The sequence below is a fragment of the Apteryx rowi genome, unplaced genomic scaffold (assembly GCF_003343035.1).
Source record: "Apteryx rowi isolate R43461 unplaced genomic scaffold, aptRow1 scaffold_364, whole genome shotgun sequence".
Classification (NCBI taxonomy): Eukaryota; Metazoa; Chordata; class Aves; order Apterygiformes; family Apterygidae; genus Apteryx; species Apteryx rowi.
Window position 1 is genome coordinate 873,194 of NW_020450130.1, and position 18,064 is coordinate 891,257.

The 18,064-nt window shown below is 49.9% G+C and overlaps 1 protein-coding gene across 1 annotated transcript in view; it reads right to left on the reverse strand.

Moving 5' to 3' along the window:
- Positions 1 to 1,199: 1,199 nt before the first annotated feature.
- The window catches only part of SLC49A3 (solute carrier family 49 member 3), a 32,445-nt gene continuing 15,580 nt past the window's right edge, over positions 1,200 to 18,064 (reverse strand). Inside the window, exons 4-11 of the mRNA XM_026073254.1 lie at positions 11,707 to 11,783; positions 11,453 to 11,590; positions 10,377 to 10,493; positions 8,552 to 8,704; positions 5,659 to 5,816; positions 4,436 to 4,548; positions 3,029 to 3,229; positions 1,200 to 1,632 (exon numbers count right to left, since the gene is read on the reverse strand). Coding sequence (XP_025929039.1) covers positions 3,075 to 3,229; positions 4,436 to 4,548; positions 5,659 to 5,816; positions 8,552 to 8,704; positions 10,377 to 10,493; positions 11,453 to 11,590; positions 11,707 to 11,783 — 911 coding nt within the window. The 3' untranslated portion in view covers positions 1,200 to 1,632; positions 3,029 to 3,074. The remainder of the gene's footprint in view (positions 1,633 to 3,028; positions 3,230 to 4,435; positions 4,549 to 5,658; positions 5,817 to 8,551; positions 8,705 to 10,376; positions 10,494 to 11,452; positions 11,591 to 11,706; positions 11,784 to 18,064) is intronic.

Sequence of the window (18,064 nt, forward strand, 5' to 3'; positions counted from 1 at the left end):
GTGCCCAGGGCAGCTCTCAGCAGCCGTGCCGCTGGGTGCCTGCAGGACCCTGTGGCTCTCTCTGCTCCCTCGCAGCCCTGACACCTCCTCCCGTATCTTCCACTGGGAGAGAGTGCCGCACCATGTCCTCGCGGTCGAAAGATGGACACTCGAGCCGCCAGAGAGGCTCCCCAAGCTGCGCAACAGCCCCCATCTCTGCCACATCTGCAGGATTGCTGGCATTGTGCATGGGAGTGTGCAGTCTGTTTACCTGGTGCAAGTAGAAGGCACCGAGGCAGAGCAGCTAGGAAGTGCTGCCTCCCTTGGCCAGGGACAAGCAAGGGCCATGGGCAGCAAGAGCACTGGGCAAGCCAGGGAAGGCAAGGAGAAGCAGTGAGCGTGCAAGGGCTCCCATTCAGGGCCAAGGGCTGCTGCCTTAGGCCCCCCGAGCTGCCTGCACCGCGGGAGCCCACAGGAGCGCAGGACAGCCAGGGGAAGCTCAGCAGAGCAGTGCCTTTCGACTGCTTCCCTTCTTCTTGGCAGGCTTGCTGGTGGGAGCGGGTGGGCAGCCAAAGTCCCGTAGAGCAGCTCAGGAGGCCAGCCTGTGAGTTGCGCCCACGCAAGACCGCCCTCTGCCTTGGGGAAGCTGTGCTGTTGGGGGAGCAGAGCCCCTCGGCCCCCCAGCCCCAGCTGCAGACTCTTCCCAGCTGCTGGTGGACAGGCCACTCCCTCCCTGCATGCCACCAGGACGTCAAGGCCCTTCAGCTCCAGCCGGCCTCTCTCGAGAGCTCCATCCGCTTGGCAGCTCCTCACACACCTGTATGTCTGATGTGCTGGCTGAAGGAAAATCTCCCCTTTCATATCTCTTCTTCCAAATGCTTAGATAAAGATGAGAGTGCCTTAGTTGGGGCAAGGCAGACTTTCTAATCGGAAATTAGTCAATTTTGGAGGCACTTACTAGCAGTGTGCTTCCTCACTCCCTGAGCCTAGAAATGTGTCCTTCAAAACAGAGCTAACGCTGGTGAAACCTATAGCCTTTTGAGCTATCTGAAATACCACTCACCTTCATTATTTTGGGTACCACTTAACACAAGGAGAACGTTGTGACCTTTGGCTTGTGCTGCATAGCTGACCTGATGCACCCTTGCATCTCTAAAATACTCTTTTAAGATTCACACAGTGCGAAGAGTTGAGTCTTTCCTTAAACTGCCCTTTATTAAAAAAACCATGAGTGTCTGTAAATATATAAAATCATCAAGCACCAAGTGCTTCTTTCTTCCCAGTACAGTAGGACTCAGGAGTGACAGGTAAATTTGGTGTTAATCTGTTCAGTACATTAGGTGCAGGGTTGCAGAACTGACAAGTTAGTTTTGCAAAAGACAGCAAATCCAACTCCTCTGACATGTCCAAGTTCATTTTGTTTGAACTCATCTTCCTTCCTGCTCCTTTTGGTAGAAATTAGTGATCACTGGTGACAGCAGGGCTGCAGCTGTAGGAACTAGCAGGCTCCTTCTGTAGGAAGATGCAGCTAGGTGTCTTCTGGAGGGAGAGCTTTCCAGTCACAGATGGGAAAGAGACACCAGGTGGTGGGAGCGCTCCTCTTTACAGTGTTCCCCAGGAAAAGTGCATCCTTCACTTTGGGTAGTGCTCCAGCTACACCAGAGAAAGTGAGTCACTTAATCTTCAGAGCTCAAATTTGCAACAATTTCCCTTGATTAACAAAAGTGCTGAGATCTCCTTGCAAACTGCATGATACAAAGCCTCACCCAGCCCTGCCTATCTTATTTCTTCTGGCACGGAAATGCCATAGGAGTACAAGTGCTCAGGCTGTATACCTCGGCTTGAATAAGGAAGCAGGACAGTGGATTGCAGTGCAAGTATTGCTGTTTGTAAAATGCAGAAAAGCTCACTTGTACCCTTTGCAATCGTTATGGTAACTGAACTCCAAAGGGGATCTTTTGTGCATCTACCCATCTCTTCAAACACTGAAGAACAGCTGTCAATTGCAGGGAGAACTGGAAGATGCCTGTGTGGTGTTGCTCCTTACTTGACCTTCCTCAAAACCACTCATATCCTTTGCAGAAACTTGTGAAGACTCCCTGCACTCTTTATGTGGTCACCTTTGCCTGTTTGCTTGCCCCCTCCCCCCCAAGGCACTGCTGTGTCATTTTCCAGAAAGTAAGCTGCCCTCTCAGTGTTCCCCTGTAGAAGAGCACAAGTCTTGGTCTGCGGAGGGTACACAGCCCTGATCTTACAGTGGCAGGTTCATCCTCCCGTGGAAAATTTGAACTACTGGAGTAGCAGGAGAGATGGTGAGACAACAGGAGCACAAGGCAAAATAAATTGATCGTGAATGTCTCGACATTTGGCAAGGGACTAAAAATGGCAAGGGAGGCTGCCACATTTAGCATCCTCTGCTTACTGATTTCTTTTTTTATGGTCAGCCCTGCAGGCAGAGCTTTCCTTTTCCCGTTTGTAGGAGAGGACAATGTGGTCACTGTAACAGACTCATACTACAGATAACATGCCTATGCCTCTCTCCTGCAACAGAAAGATGCTCTAGCTCCTACCACCCTTTAGCCAAGGAAGAGGCACAATTAGCTCCAGGTTAGAGGGGGGAAGAGTGTCGTGCTATACAAGAACCACAGTACTTGCAAGCTAATTTTCTGACAGCTTTGTGATAGGCATGGCTTCCACCCCTCTGAAAGCTTCACCCCTGGTCCAAGCACATGAAAACGAAAAAACAGCTGAAATATTATGCTCCTCTCCTCTGCAACTTTCCTTTAGCTTGAATCAAGACAGCAGAAAATAACTGCTGTACCTCTGTAGTTGTCCAATCCCCTCTGACTTTTCTGGCAGCACAACCACCCTGTACCCTCCACCACAGCCTCAGAAATAAATGCAAGAGTTGGGGAAGCTCGGACAGGGCACCCCAGTAGCTCTGCTCTAGCCCTTTTCTTGTGAAATCCAGGCTGCTTGTTGTGCAACAGGACCCAAACATTCCAGTGTTTCAGGTGAACACTCACAGTCACAGCCCCTGCCCACAGACCTGAGTCCATCCATAATCAGCCCTTGGTGTGCCCTTTTCAGCCCGGTTAGGCTTCAGGAACAGTTGCTGCTGCCCTGTCTTCTGCATTGACCAAAGTGCCACTGTTTGTCTCGGCATGGAGCCGCTTGTAGTCAGTGTTGAAGAAGATGACGTAGAAGCAAGCCATGGCACTGCAGAGCCCAGCCAGCACCAGCGTTGAGACTGCAAGAAAGATAAACTTTTAGAGGGTGAATCCATGACTCCCCAGAGGTGCAGAGGTCTGGAGGTCAGCTCCCCAGAAGCTGCACAGTCTCAGTGATCTCCTCCCAAAGGGTGTCCCCAAGGCAGGTGTGCAGCTCACAGTGGGGCAACAGCGGTTTGTTAAGAGCCAAACTTTCTCTCACACACCAAGCCCATAGGAAGAGGGCTTGAATGGAGCGTGGAACATTTCCACAATTCCTGTCCTGCTTGGTCCCACAGGTTGGAGGTCTTACACTGGTGCACAACTCTGTGTGTGTGTGTGTGTGTGTGTGTGTGTGTGTGTGTGTTGGGGTGGGGGTGGGGGAGTTGGGGGTGTGCTGGGGGTGCGGTAATGAAAGCTACAAGGAAGACTTAATCAAAACACTTGGGCTTTGTAAGAGACCAGGTCCACACCTGCGATGTTCCTTGCTACAAGGTCACCAGAGAGCGAAGTGTAGCAAAGGTCCCTGAAGGAAAAGTTTTAATCTAAGAAAGGTTTGTGTCCTAAGAACATTTTTGATGCAAAAAAAGTAAATGCAAAAAGGCTATACATGATGGCTTGGAAGTAGTTGTGCTCTCATTCCAGCATTGTCTCAAAAAACCACTTCCCTGCCTTTCTCCACAGATGTTCCTGACTGTATCAGATCATAAATTGAGCAGCGACAGGTACCCAATGATGAGATCCAGCTCTAATCTGACAAGATGGGCAGTTGCAGAGTTTCAAACATGAAGCAGTCAAATTTTCAGGGGGGTGGGGGTGGGGGGCAGTTATTGTGAAGTTCTCGGCAATTGTAGTTCCCTGCCAGCTATTGGAGCTAGGTCTTGAGATCTTCTGCTCAGCTGAAGAGGATTTTTAGAAAAGGTGTTTGCCAGCCTCTACATTATAGTGTGTCCACAGGGCTTGGTGTCACTGTTACATGAACATGAACCAGCTGAAAGATCAAGGCCAGGGTTTACCTACAATGCAAACACACTTTTGTGCCCTAGTTCATCTCAGTTGCTGTTTTGCAGCCCTGTTTTAGCTGCAGCAGCAGAGAGTGCACCATCAGGTTGGGAAAGGTGGCTAAAAGACAGGCTACAGCAGGAATCAGTCTTGCAGGCTTCCTGACAGCGAGACGTGGGAGGGCTTGTGGGGGGCACATGGGGTGCAACTGAGTGTCTGGTGTGATTTCCCAGGGAGGTATTTACCGGTCCAGTCCAGGGCTCCGTCTTGGTCGAGGGCACAGGTGGAGGATGGGTCCTCAGAAACCCGCACAGTGAGGGCTTGTAGCAGAATCATTAAAATCACGCCTTGGACCTGGCTGTGGGGAGAAGCTGTCATGCAGTTACTGCTCCTGCCTGATTCACCAGTCCTGCCAGGGCAGCCAGGCTGCCCCAGTGGGGAGGAAGTGAAGCCCCTGTCTGGAGCAGGGTCCTTCTAGCGGAGCAAACTATTGCCAGCTGCCTCTGACCCAGGCCCTCAGTAACCAGCCCTGCCTCACAGGGTGGGCAGGCCGGCCTTTCAGCACGCCCTCGGACACATGGCCAGCATGGCAGGGCCACTGCGTACTTCCACCAGAGGTGGACAGCTGTTGAACCACAGCTGCCAGTGAGCTGAGACTTAGTCACTGGACAAAGACTGGAAATACTCTCTCACTGCAGGGGAAAAGCCAGGCCATGACTTCAGCCTCCTCCTCCTTCACAGCTGGCTGCCAAGCAACAATAAACTCGACAACCAGTGGGAGACAACAGCCCTCAAGGGCAGGTGTCCAATGCCCCTCTCTGACAGCTGTTCATTGCTGCTGCTGAACCCCCAGATGCGCACATGTGGTGCTGGGCCATGCACATCATTGCTCAGAGCTCCAAGGTGTTGTCCCTGCTGCAGCTCAGTGCCAGCCCAAGGCACGTAAGCTGAGCATGGAAAGGACTGTCACTGCCGTGTCTGGTGTGGACCAGCTGCCCTGAGAGTGATGAGCCCCATCTTGCCCACGGGGGCCCTGAGGCCTGACAGGTCCCTGTGCTGCCATGGAAAGGGGCACCACTCTTGGGTGCACAGCTCACGCTTGCTTTGGACATAGGTGATGCTGAGCAGGTTTATCTCCCTGCTTTGTGCCAAGGAAGGGAGAACTTCAGCTGTCTTCTTGCCCTTCTTGCACGAGACCCACATACTCTTCCTTGCTTTAAACTCTAGTGGAAGTTCATCAGCTCTACAGCTCACATCAGGATGGATGGCCATCAGCTGTCTTCCTTTTGTTTAAGGCAAAACCTACGGATGGACAGCTCCCCCCTTGCCATGCTCACGTCCATGCGTGCCAGACAGAAGAAACTCAGCAGCATGGCTAGCACCAACATCCATGCTCTGCTTTATTTGCAGCCACACCACTGTCACTACCCAAGCTCAACTGTCAGATAGGTTTAACTTGCCTGCTTACCTTGCAACAAAAATCAGGCCTGTAGATGTGCCCTCTCCCACGGGGTAGGAGCACTCCACAGCCAGCTCCATGGCAACGGGGTAGATGGCAAAACCGAAGAACCCAAACAGCGAGCTGGCTATGGCCAGGGTTATGGCCTGGTGTCTGAACCGAGATGCCTGCAGGCAGAGAAACAGTGCCAAAGTCTCAGTATCAGCACTGCTGCACAGAAAGTCTCTGTTTGAACCTGTATTTCACCATCGCCAGAGGGAAGTCCCAGAGGTTCACTGTTCTCACCAGTACCTTCCTCATGCTTTTATTGAAGGACCTCTTTTACCTGAGCCTCTAGAGTCAGCAAATGGCTACAGGAGATTTATCTGTTGAGTTTAAGCAAGGGGAGAGAGATCAGCAGAATTATCTGGAAAACAAGGATGTGGTCCTATTACTGTGACTTGATTCCCTGGTCAGCAACTTACCAGAAATCCACTCAGCTGATCTCCGGTATGAAGTGAAACACACACGTTCCTCCTGATACAAGCTAATGTGTCTAAAGTGGCATTTGGAGTAGATTACATACGAGAATTCACCAGGTTGCTGCAGCTTAGTCTAGGCTGAAAACTATTCTTTATCATGTATCAACACTGTCAGACTCACTTTTGCAACACCAGGGTATTATTGGGGGGGGAAAAAAAAACCACCCAAATCATCCACAAACTCTGGTGATTAGTTCGGTTCCTAAAACAGCCTCATCCTCAGCTCTGCAGGAAGGAGCATGGCCTTGTCCAGCCAATGCTAGTAAAGCCAAGGGGGTCATTCCTGCTGCCATAGGGTTGGTGTCTCCTTCATTACCCTCTGTATTACATTCCCACAGAGGAACACTAGGTCTCTGTCCTGACATAGCTGCAGAAGGCCTGTCCCAGCTACACTGCTGAATGGCAAGGAAGTAGCCAAACACATGGAAAACTTTATGTGTACAGGTAAAGGAAAGAAATTATTGGAGAGTGTAGAGTGAACTGGGATGCCTGTGGAGTACTCCCAGCTGCCCTCCTTCCCGAGAACTGATGGCCCACCCTGGGACGGTGAGACAAAAGCAGGGGTACAGTTCACAGACGGGAGTGCAGAATGACTGGGGGAAGAGGGGAGAGGCAAAGCTGCAGCTTTGGCGGTGGAGACCAGAGAAGCTTTCCCGGAGGAGACGGATGGCTCGGCCCATCCAGCAGAGCTCAGAGCGGTGGAACTGGCCCTGGAGCAAGGAGCCCCTTGTGTCTATAGGGACTCATATGCTGTGCGGGCCGGAGGCACCCAGTGGCTAGAGAGCGGTGTGAAAAAGAATTGGCAAGTGAATGGTAGAGGTGTGTGGGGAAAAAAACCCCTGAGGCGAAGTGGAGTAGTCACATGGCCGATCACTGGTCTAGAATAAATGCATTACAAAACTGTGAGGCAGAATGGCCAGGTCAATGGTTACGCGCGTGGCTGGGACACCCTGGGGGTTAGGATTTGTTTCAAGAGGCTGCAAGGAGAGGGTGACCTGTGGCAAAAGCTGTGGCAAAACAACTCGTAGACTCATGCCATTTTGCTCAGACAAGAGGACAGCAGTGTGTCAGTCTCGGGGGCGGTAAACTACAGGGGGAAACTTGGCAAGTAGGTTTTGTTCCCTCGCTAAAGCGAGCACGGGAAATACATCCTTACAGGAGTAGAAATACTTAGCGGTGCAGGGGAAGTGCCCCCCACCTGAGGAGAGACGCGCTAACAGTGCTATCCTGTCCCCGTGGCCCCCACGGCCGCACTGCCCGCAGCAGGATGTGCACCCGCCTTTGCCAGCGCTGAGCCTGCAAATGGGAGGACAGCACCCAGCAGGCCATTGCCCGCTCCTGACCTCGGTGGGGGCGGACACGGCGCTTCTAGCAGACGTGCCCCACTGCTCTCCTTGCCTTCTCAGCCCCAGAATGACTGCTGCCCCCAGAGGCAGGCAGGTGGTGAGGGCCAGTCTCCGCCAGCCCCCAGACACAACTGCAAGGCTTTGGAAAACGTGCCCGCTCGGGAGCAGGGGGCCAAGCAAGCCCTTTGCCCCCATGGCGGACAACGAGTCGGCCATGTGTTGGCTGTGTGTCCCTGTTTCCCAAGAGTCCCCAAGGTGTGGCTCTAGTGGGCAGCCCTGTCAGGCAAGGCCATCCTGAATCTTGCAGAAGAGGCCTGGAGGAAGAAGGGGTTGCCTTTCTCCTCGTGTCTCCAGCCCTGTGTTTTAGCCCTCCCTGCATGCAGCCGTGGTTGGGGGAGCAGAAGGAGGAAGGGAAGGGAAGGGAAGGGAAGGGAAGGGAAGGGAAGGGAAGGGAAGGGAAGGGAAGGGTTTGCTTGTTGCTCCTGACTCAGCCTGATGTCTACTCTGTGCTCTACCTGAGTCCAGGCATGCTGACCTGTATCCAAAGCATCCAAAATGCCAGAGCACTGAGGAAAGGAATGTGAGGTCTGCATCAGGCATCCCCTTCCACACTGAGCAAGGCATAACATTCATCTGTCTCTTCAAAGTGGAGCTAACATCATTGGGATCTTGGCCCAGTAGAAGGAGTAATCACACCTGTGTTATAAGGTAGTCTGGGTCTTTCAACAAGCAGTAGAAATGCACAGCACAAGTCTGTTGGGGAAACAGATGCCTGCATCAGCCTGGGCCCTCTGCAGGTCCAGGAGCCCCATGCCTCGTGCTCAGTTTCCTGCTGGGTGATGGCTCCCATTGGCAGTGACTGGGTTTGCGTGCAGTACCTGCACTCCAGCCCCATGGGTATGAAGATATTCCCAAAGCAGAACAGGTGGCTTAATAAATACCACAACATCAATTGACCTTGTTTTGAGTTGACGATTTATCAGATGGCAACAGAAGTAGGCCCACAGATATGATGTAATGCAAGGGAGAACTCACCACTGCAAACACGATGCTAGCGAATGCACTCAGACAGAAACAGATCTTGGTGGACTCTATAAACCTCCTTGTTCGGTCAACATACAGTCCTAGTAGGAAGGCACCCAGCAAACCACATGTGGTGAATAGTGCACCATTCAGGCCAGCAAATACCTGCAGGGCAGAAGAACAAGTGACTGAGCAGCTAAAGCTGGAAGGCAAGAGGTTTTAATGTCACTGACCCATCTGCCTGCTTCCAGTAAGTCATTTAATGAGGCAGGACAGATTCCCCTGCCCTTTGCAATAGCAAACGCCTCTACTGGGCTCAGAGTAGCAAATAACTTGCCCTAGGATGACTGCTGCTTCAGGGGCATGTGGACAACAGGGTCACAGCAATCCCAAGGTCTCAGTGGATAATGAGTTTCTGCATATCTGACCAGGGAGGTGGGGTGTGGGGCAGCAGCAGTTCCCTGGCATTGAACGCTTCATTCCACATGTACGGGAGCTCTTGGTTCCTCCAGCAGGACCAGGTACCTTGTCCACACTTGCTATGGTAACAAATAAAACTCTTTGGGGATCTTCTGTTTATAACCATGCTCTGGGCTCTTATTTTACAAGGAACCTGTACTGGCTGACTGCCAACCACAAGGCTGGTTGCCCAAAGATTGTTATACCAGACACTGCACAGCCAGGCTGGGGCAGGGAGGTCTGAGCAGAGAGGCAGTGGGTGGCAGCAAGGATAGGACCTGTGCTCTACTGCCTGCTGTGACTGTCTGTCTTTGCTTGTTCTCCCCCTTCAGCTCCTTGAGAAGCAGTCAAAATCAGACACCAAGCCTGAAAGCAGGGAGGCTTTAACAAGTTTGGGTAAACATTTTTGGGAGTTTCAGGGGCAGAGTAGATGGAAAGGGTGTCTGGAATAGCTCCTGTGGGCTCTGCTGCAGGGCTGGGACAGGCCAGTCACATGCAGACAAAAGCACTGCAGTGCACCAGAAGCAAGGCTGGGAAGCTTGGAAGGTTACTGGTGAAAAGCCAGCAGACTGAGTCAATGTGACCAGGCTGCATGGCCACAGTTTATGGCACTGAGTGGGCTATCACATGGTTGTAGGAAATCGAGAGGGAGAGGAACAGAGAGCAGGTAGGTAGATGTGCAGGTGCAACAACTGGAGAGGTGTTTTAAGAGGTCTTCCATGGGGATACAAGCAGCAGGTCAGGAGCACTGCCTGTTGGAGGGGAAGCGCAGGAACTGGGGCAGTCCCTGCAAAGGCAGGGAGAGAGCAGGTGGAACTGGCTGCGAACACCCTGTGCTCAACCCTGAATGCAGCACCTAGCCAGTGCCATGGGAGGGAAGGATGCTTGAGGAAACAGAGCTGCCACAGCACCTGCGATCTCTGCTACCATGTCCTTGTTTTAGACTATGCAGAGAAGAAAGGTAATTGCATCAGCCTGCCTCCAGCTGCCTGCTCACTCCAGGACCTGTCTAGGCCTTCTTCCCCTCTGGGGTAGGGATCAGAGGGCTGCACAGGCAGCAGTGCTCTGCAGTGACTTAGAAGGAACCCCAACACTCTTCCCTCAGTAGTGTCTAGGAAGACAGGGCATTTCATTTGCAAATGGGGGCCTGGCCAAGGACAGTAATGAAAATGCTGATCATCTATTATACTAAAAGCTTGACTGTGCTCTGGATTAATGTGCTGCTTAACATACAGTAGACATTATCAGGAAATGAGAGATAGACAGTGCAGGGTATTCACCTGCCTTCATTTTGCTCTGAGTCCTTAATCACTGAAAAACATTTTGACTATCATAGATCACGTGGGAAGTGGGGAAGGAAGGAGACAGACAGACTCACGTTTGAATATCCTTTTTCGCAGAGAATCTGTTCCAGTAGAGCTGAAAAGCAAGTGAACATCCCAATTCCTCCTCCAAAACACACAGCCAGGATGATGTATGACTTGTTTCTCAGGAGCTAGAAAAAGAAGTTACCACATCATTTAAAAGAAGTGGAGGGGAAAGAAAGGCCCAGCTGAGACAGTGGTTTTGAAGGTCAGTGTCTCTGACTCCTCAGTTAGAAAGGTGAAGAGGGCAATCCCATGAGCATTAGAGGAATTTAGCTTTCTGCTGTCAGGGGGGATTTTAAGGCCAGCCAGAGGGCAAGCAAAAATAGGTACTGTGTAGGGCAGAGGGGACTCCACAGTACCCTTAAATTCTACTCTTCATTTTGCCATGTGCCTTGCTACCTGCATATGGTCTGCTCAGAAGGCTCAGGGTTGCGGTCCTCTTGGAGGAGCCCAGGTTTATCTGTCTGCGCCAACTGAACAGCAGCCAGTCCATGACTAAATAGCCAGACAGCATCTGCCCCACCTCTGCTGTGAGCAGATGCTAACTCCCTGAGGAAGGAAGGGACCTGGATCTCCTTCAGGGGCTTTCCATGGCAGGTTTGGTGGGGCAGTGTAGCGAATGATGGCACGGACTCAGGAGGTTGTGTGTCCTGAGACATTTATTGTGTGTTTCTAAGCATATTTATACTAAGAAGTTAGCTGCTTCAGTGGTTTCACAGATACACTTTGCTAAGCCAATCATCATGCAGATTATGTCACAGGTAGCCAATCATTACACCGATCACACATGCAGCGATCATGCTTTGTACCTTGCTACTTGTTTAGAAAAGCTGTCTTGCCCTTAACCTTGGTTCCCACTGGCTTCTGCTAGTTTATCTGTACTTTCTCAAGATGTATCATTTCCAGCTGCATTGGTGTCCTTGAGTACGTTTGTCTGAGGCTCCTGTTGCTTGCTACTTGCAACTTTCCACCAGTTTAACCCTGTCATGACCCTCCACAGGGCAGGGTTCAGAGCATGCTTTGTTGTCAGATTCCCCAGAACAACCCTCACTGCAGTGATGGTTTCTCTCTGCGCTATGGAACTTACCATTTTGAGCCCTGTGAGGAATGGCTGGGAGGTGGAGTTAGTGGCACTGGCAGAAGGAGGTGTTGGAGGAACCTTCTCGTGAATCCCAACGGTTGCTAGAGCACAGGCTGTTACTGCTGGGATGGCATAAACACCCAGCTGTACAACACAAGCAAAGATATGTTACCAGTCTTTCCAACTCCACTGCCTGCAAATATATAAAGCAGCAGGACCCCAAACAGCCCAGCTGCCTGATTAAACTAGTTTTCATTTACCATCAGTGGAATGTGCTTTCCTTCTGGAACTAGTGCAGGTGACAGCACATTTGCTATGAGAATACCCAAGGGATTGGCTGGAAGAGAATAAAAAAGGACACTTGTTTTCATATGAGCAGTCAGAATCATGTGTCCACCCCTTCTGCCGGTCAGCACCAGTGTTGTAGGGTGCAGCAGAGCAGCAATAAGTAAGGACAGAGCAAGGCATATGCGTGGAGAAACCAGGAGGGGAACACTTGCAAAATTCAACTAAGAGGTCTTGCTGTTGCCGCATATGTTTCCCCGCTACCATGATGTCCATCTCAGAAATCCATTTTCCTATGGCCCCTAACACCCATAACAGAAGCTGGTTTTCATCTATGATCTATGCTGTCCCCATTTTCACAAGGCTGCTCCTGTAAACACCAAGCTGAAGGGACAAAATGAAGATGGACCTATCCAAGCCATCTGTTCTGATGTCATATTGCAGTTACAAACAGAGGCACTTTCCCTAGGCAACCTCAGATTCCCACTTGAACCTGGAACTAGAAGAGAGGGTACCCCATCATTAGCTGGCATGCTGCTGAACACACCGGGATGCCCTCACGTGACATCTCCTCAGCCTTCCTCTCAGTTTAACATCCCATGCCTGCTTCCCTGGCACAGCAGTTTCCTCATTCATTTTACACATTCCTGCAATGTGGTTATCCAGAGTCACAGACAGCCAGCATTAAAACAAAAAGCAGCTGAAAGAGTTGTTCACAGTAAGCAGAAAAACAGCATCCCATAAGCAACTTGCAGTTCAGGAGAAAGAACCAAACCACAACTGGTCCATCCTAACCTTCCCCCTCAAATAGTGTGCTTGTTGAGACTCTGACCAGGACCGGTGGGAAACAAAGTGATAGGTGTCAAGGAAAATTGCCTGGTCACTTTCAGCCATATCCATATGATGTGTTTAGCAATTTCATTCTCATGAGTAACAAACATCCCATCATTTGGTGGTTCTGTGAACTTATATTTATTCTAGAACAAAAAATACAGCAAAACATCCCTTTCAAAATAATGAGAATCCATGTTACTGCTGTGACATGGTATATGGGCTTGAAGCCATGTACCACAGCTGTTTCACATTTTCAGAAGATCAGCCACCCAGGGCAATGCATGCACATGCCAGCTGCAGCATGTCAGCATGAGCACCTTTCCATTTGCACTCAGCAGGAGGATACTAATGGAGTGCAAGACATGACAGAGCTCAGCCACCATAACTGAGGTACTATGCTGAACTACAGAAACATTCTCTGTGGAGCACAGACAGTTCTGCCCAAGGGAGAAGTGCACAGAGATTCACCAAATCATAGATTTGTTGAGGCTGGCAAGCACTTCTGGAGATGATCTAGTCCAACCTCCCTGCTCAAAGAAGGGTCTATTACAGCAGGTTGCTCAGGGTTGTGTCCAGTTGGGTTTTGAATAACTCCAAGGGTGGAGGTTCCACAACATCTCTGGGCAACCTGTTCCAGTCTTCAGCCACTCTCTCAGTTAAAAAGCTTTTTCTTATGTCTAAATAGAATTTCCTGTATTTCAGTATGTGCCCATTGCCTCTTGTCCTGTCACTGGATACTGCTGAGATGAGTCTGGCTCCAACTTCTCTACACCTTCACATCAGATATTTATATTTATCAGTAAGATCCCCCCTGAGCCTTCTCCAGTTTCCTTCAGCTCTGCTAGCCTCTCCTCATATGTTGGATGTTGCAAACCCTTCATCATCTTAGCGGCTCTTCACTGGACTTGCTCCAGTATGTCTGTGTACTTCTTCACTGGAGAGCCCAGAACTGAAAACAGTGCTCCAGGTGTGGTCTGCAGCAACACTCTTCCTAATGCTGCCCATGATACTATTGGCCTTTTATGCCACATGGGCATGAAAAGTAGGAAATCCCTATGACACCTCTCTGAACTCACACTAGGTCATTCCTGACAGCTTGCAAGCCAAAACATTTGCTCAGTAAATCCAGCCTGTGGGGCTGGAGCTGAGTACTGTGTGGAACACCACTCTCTGACTCTGCTTGGGAATGTCCAAAACTGTAGGGGAATATTTTCTAACTTTAATGAGATGTTGTGCAAACAGTTAAACGAGCAAAGATGATTTTCTACTAATACATATGTCCTGTCTCTCCTCTTCTTTCTTTTCCACTACAAAACCCCAAGTCTCCCTACTCTTCCCCATATTTCCCAAATTACTCCCCTACTGCCAGCTCCCTTTGCATCCTCCAATAACCAGCTGGCTATGAGGCACTGTGTGCTGCACCTGGCTTGGGGCAGACTGCTAACTGCTCAGCAGTGGGCCAGGCAGACACAGCAGGTAGTGGGGGTGCACTGCAGGTCTACTGAACCATTAGGGCTTTTCATGTGGGTCTGGCTTCAGTAGCAGGCTGCTAATTTACAGAAAATGCCTGAGAGCTCTTGGCCTCTGTTTTCACAGGGCCTATCTCAGATCAGACTGTCCCACTCTGTACACACACAAACTTCCGACACTTGGAGCTGTTGGGCAACTCCGAGCCTAGAGGCCATTCCAGCTAAGAGTTCCTTGGGAGTGCAGATGGAGAGGCAGCATAGTTGCATATGCCTGTTTTCCCTGATGGTAAAAAGTGTTGCATCTTTCATGGAAAATGGGCTAGAGCTCCTCTGGACAGAGTGGGTCACTGACTGGAAACCAGCAACTTCATATATGGCCAGCTTGCAGAAGAACACCTCTGCTAAGTCAGAACCAACTCCAAGCCAAAACGGGACAATTCCAGCCAAAGCAGAGAATATAAACTGCTGAAAGCTACCATCCCCCAGTTGAGAAAGAAGGCTAGCCTGACTGGCAATCACCTGTCCCTAACAGAAAGTGAATGAAGCTGTAATATGTAACAAACAGCAAACAAACAGCAAATGTGTGTTCGAAGTTAGGATATATGGGGAAAATGATGTAACAAAGGAAAGCCATCAGAAGAATACAGGGCTGAGGCACACATGAGGGAACAAAACCTGGAATCAGCACTGGACTGTTACTGSAGGCATCATTAATGATGCTGTAGTCAACTCAGCTGCAATCACAGCATTTCTGATCTGTATTTGGGAAAGCAGTAAGTCATGTAATGTGATACTAATGAAATGCTCTCTGCTCCTAAAGCATCTTAAACAGAGGGTACAGTTAAACAACAGTTTCCAAAGAGATGGTTTAAAGCTTTTGCACGTGGTTAAAATGCATCAGGGCATCCTAGGGGACTGGCTGAAAAGTACTCTGTGTCAGAGGTGTTTTCATGAAATATCTGTGTATAGAAGCTGTTTCTGAAGATTGGAAAAATGTGAGCATTGGGCTAAATTTAAAAAGATGAAATCAGACTGAGTAATTAGAGCATTTCAGCCTCATTCTGTTCTTCAGAAATGTAATGATTTGGGCCTAGACTAAGAAAGAATGAAAAGGAGGTCACTGGAGTTAATCAACAGCAAGCTATGGGCCAGGGGTCCTGGGGGATTAGCTTGCACGAGTCTGTGATGGGACTGTGCGTTTCGTGCATGACATTGATGCACTAAAATGCTGCAGAGTGCTTGAAGTGACACACTGGCTGACAGACCACAGCAAGCCCAGAAGCCAGCAGATGAAGCATGAGCTGCTGCAGTGGATTCAGACAAGTGTTTCCTCTCCTCACATAGGAGAATTTCTCATGGACTTCCCAGGGGATAAGATGTTGGCCCTGTGCTGCTTCTGTGTCAGTCTCTACAAGTGATGGGAGGACTGAAGGGATGATATATACTGAAGGGCACAGCTGAGTCATAGTGATATCAACTGCTCAGTGGGATAAGTAAAGGCCTCTGTGCTGAGCAGCACACAAACAGAGGGGAGCTAAACACTAATGGGAGCTGTGGGGATACTGACAGGAGGCTGCAGGGCCCGCTTCTGCATACTGCACAGACACAGGCAGTCCTGTAATGGCAAGTGTTGCTCTGGTGTCAACACAAGAGATGGATGTTGACAAACTGGAGCAAGATGAGAGCAGCAGGCAGACATGGAGGCGTGTGGGAAGAGATAAAGGGCAATGTGCCTGTGAAAGGACTGGGCTGGAGCAATTCAGTCTAGACAACCAAAGGAGAGAGGCGGTGACTCCATCTGTAACTGCCTGACAAACAGGTGCAACAAGTCTAAATGGCTGGGGGATGAGGAGCATCCAGATGAGAAGTAACATGTAGACATTAGCCAGAGAGGTAATTAACTACTGGAGCAAATCACTGGGGCCATGGCAAATTATCCTTCTGAGCAATGTTTACAATCATTTTAAAATCATGTCTTGATCTTGTATAGCAGACAGCTATGGGTGCGACCAGACATTAATAATGAAAGCCCTCAGAAAGGCAGTATAAAGGCATCACAGCAGATGATAATCACAGTCCATTTGGTCCTCACTCTGATACCTCAATGCATCATAGAGTAAATAACTTCAGGTCTCAAGTTTCCACTATCCCTTGCTCTTCAGTTTTACTCTGTCTTCCCCATAGTTAATTGATCTATTTATTCCTGCTATAAGGCTGAAGGGCCAAGATCACTAGATCAATCTAATGCTGTTTGGCTGCTCTATCTCATTTAAAAAGCAAGACTAAGTTGCCTACAGACTTGAAGCACATGTTCTTTCCTTCTCCGTTCTGTTTTTCCAGATTCAGAAACCTTCTTTAAGACATTCTGCATTAGCAGTGAAGGATCCCAGTGCCTGGTGGCCCCCATTGGCACCTCCTGAGTTCTCTGGTAGTATTTGCTCTGCAGCATGCCGATGACAGAGCTCCTTCTCCAGTGGGGAAGGTAAAGGTTTACTACAGGCCTGGGAAAGCAGGTGAGCAATCAGGTCTGCCCCACAGTGCAAAAAGGAGAAGTGATTCACCCCATCATCATAAATCTGTTCTTGCAAAATAACAGCACCCCTGCTCTGGGCTTGCAGCGAGATTGGAAAGGGGTGTGGGAATGCTCCTAGACTGGCCTTTCCTCCCAGCCCATCCCTTCCCACACAACTCCAAGGCAGTGTGGAGGGAAAGCAGCCAACAGCTGTTGTTGGGGACAGGTGCTGATATCCATATGGTGTAGGTAACGTGGGACTTGCCTGCTGTAGCCAGTGGGCCAGCCCAGTTTCTGGGCCACTTCCCAGATCCTCAGAGAAAGGAAGAAGAGACTTGTTCTGGCTTCTGGGGAAAAATATTACGTGGAGGGAGGAAACAGGTCTGTTGAGTGCAGTATCCTGTCTGTAGTAAGGCCCAAATGAGCCAAGAGTAAGATCAGAGCAAGCACATCTGGTGCATCCCCTTCACAGTCTCCCAGTTTCCAGGCATTTTAGCTGAAAGACTTCCTGATTCAGATGTGGTTTCTGCATGGGTAGCCCTGTTGCACTGAGCAATCTTAGTGGGTTTGTTTTCTGCAAACCTGCCCAGGCTCCAGCAGTCAGTAAACACAACACAAGCCCCTGTGTCTGTCACCTGCTGTGTGAAGAACCTCCTCTTTTGTTTGCTTTGAGCCTGGCTCCTGCCAGCTCTGCCAGGTGGACCCTAGCTCTTGTCCTGGAAATGAGTGAACAGTAGATCCCTCTTCTGCTCTCCAGGCTCCCTGGGATTGTGTAGACTTCTGTCATATTCCCCCAGCTCATCTCCTTTCTAGACAGCTCAAGTGGGGGATCTCCAGCTGCTCCTCATACAGGAGCCCTCCCAGACCTCTGATCTTCATCTTTCTGAGCTCTTTCTCAGCCTATGATCTGCTTTCTCAGAGCAGAGACCTGAAAAGCACACAGCATCTGAGATGTAGGTGGCTGAGATTAATGCACAGAGTTGTGGCAATAGTCCCTTTTGCTTTCTGCTCCTTTCCCAATCCTGACTTGCTGTTTTGATTGCTGAAGAGCACTGCTGAGCTGACGTTGCACAAGCCACCTCTTTTGGCTGCAGGCAGTAATATGCAGTGCTGGCTCACTTAGAGCCCATCCTCTGACAAATGAAGGTAAATTGGGGGAAAAAAAGTATGGGAAAATAGAAAGAAAAGGAGATAAAGAGGGCTGGCTGGTCAAACACAAACAAGTTGCATACCATGCCTTGCACCTGAGCTTTACAGTCTGTCTGGTCTTATCAAACTGTATTTCTGACTGTTTTCATGGATGAGAGGCTCTCTATCATGTGTGTTCGTGTGTGCATGGAGGTCTCAGTGCCAGCTACTGGGGTGGGGACCATGGGTCACAAGGGCCCACCATATTTTCTGTGGTGCCAGCACCTGGAGAGACTGGAGTATGTGTGTTTCCCCAGGGATCTTGCAGCCTCTCTGTGTGTGAATACATGTGTAGTTCACTTCTAGCAGGACTAGCCACTGAGTAGGATA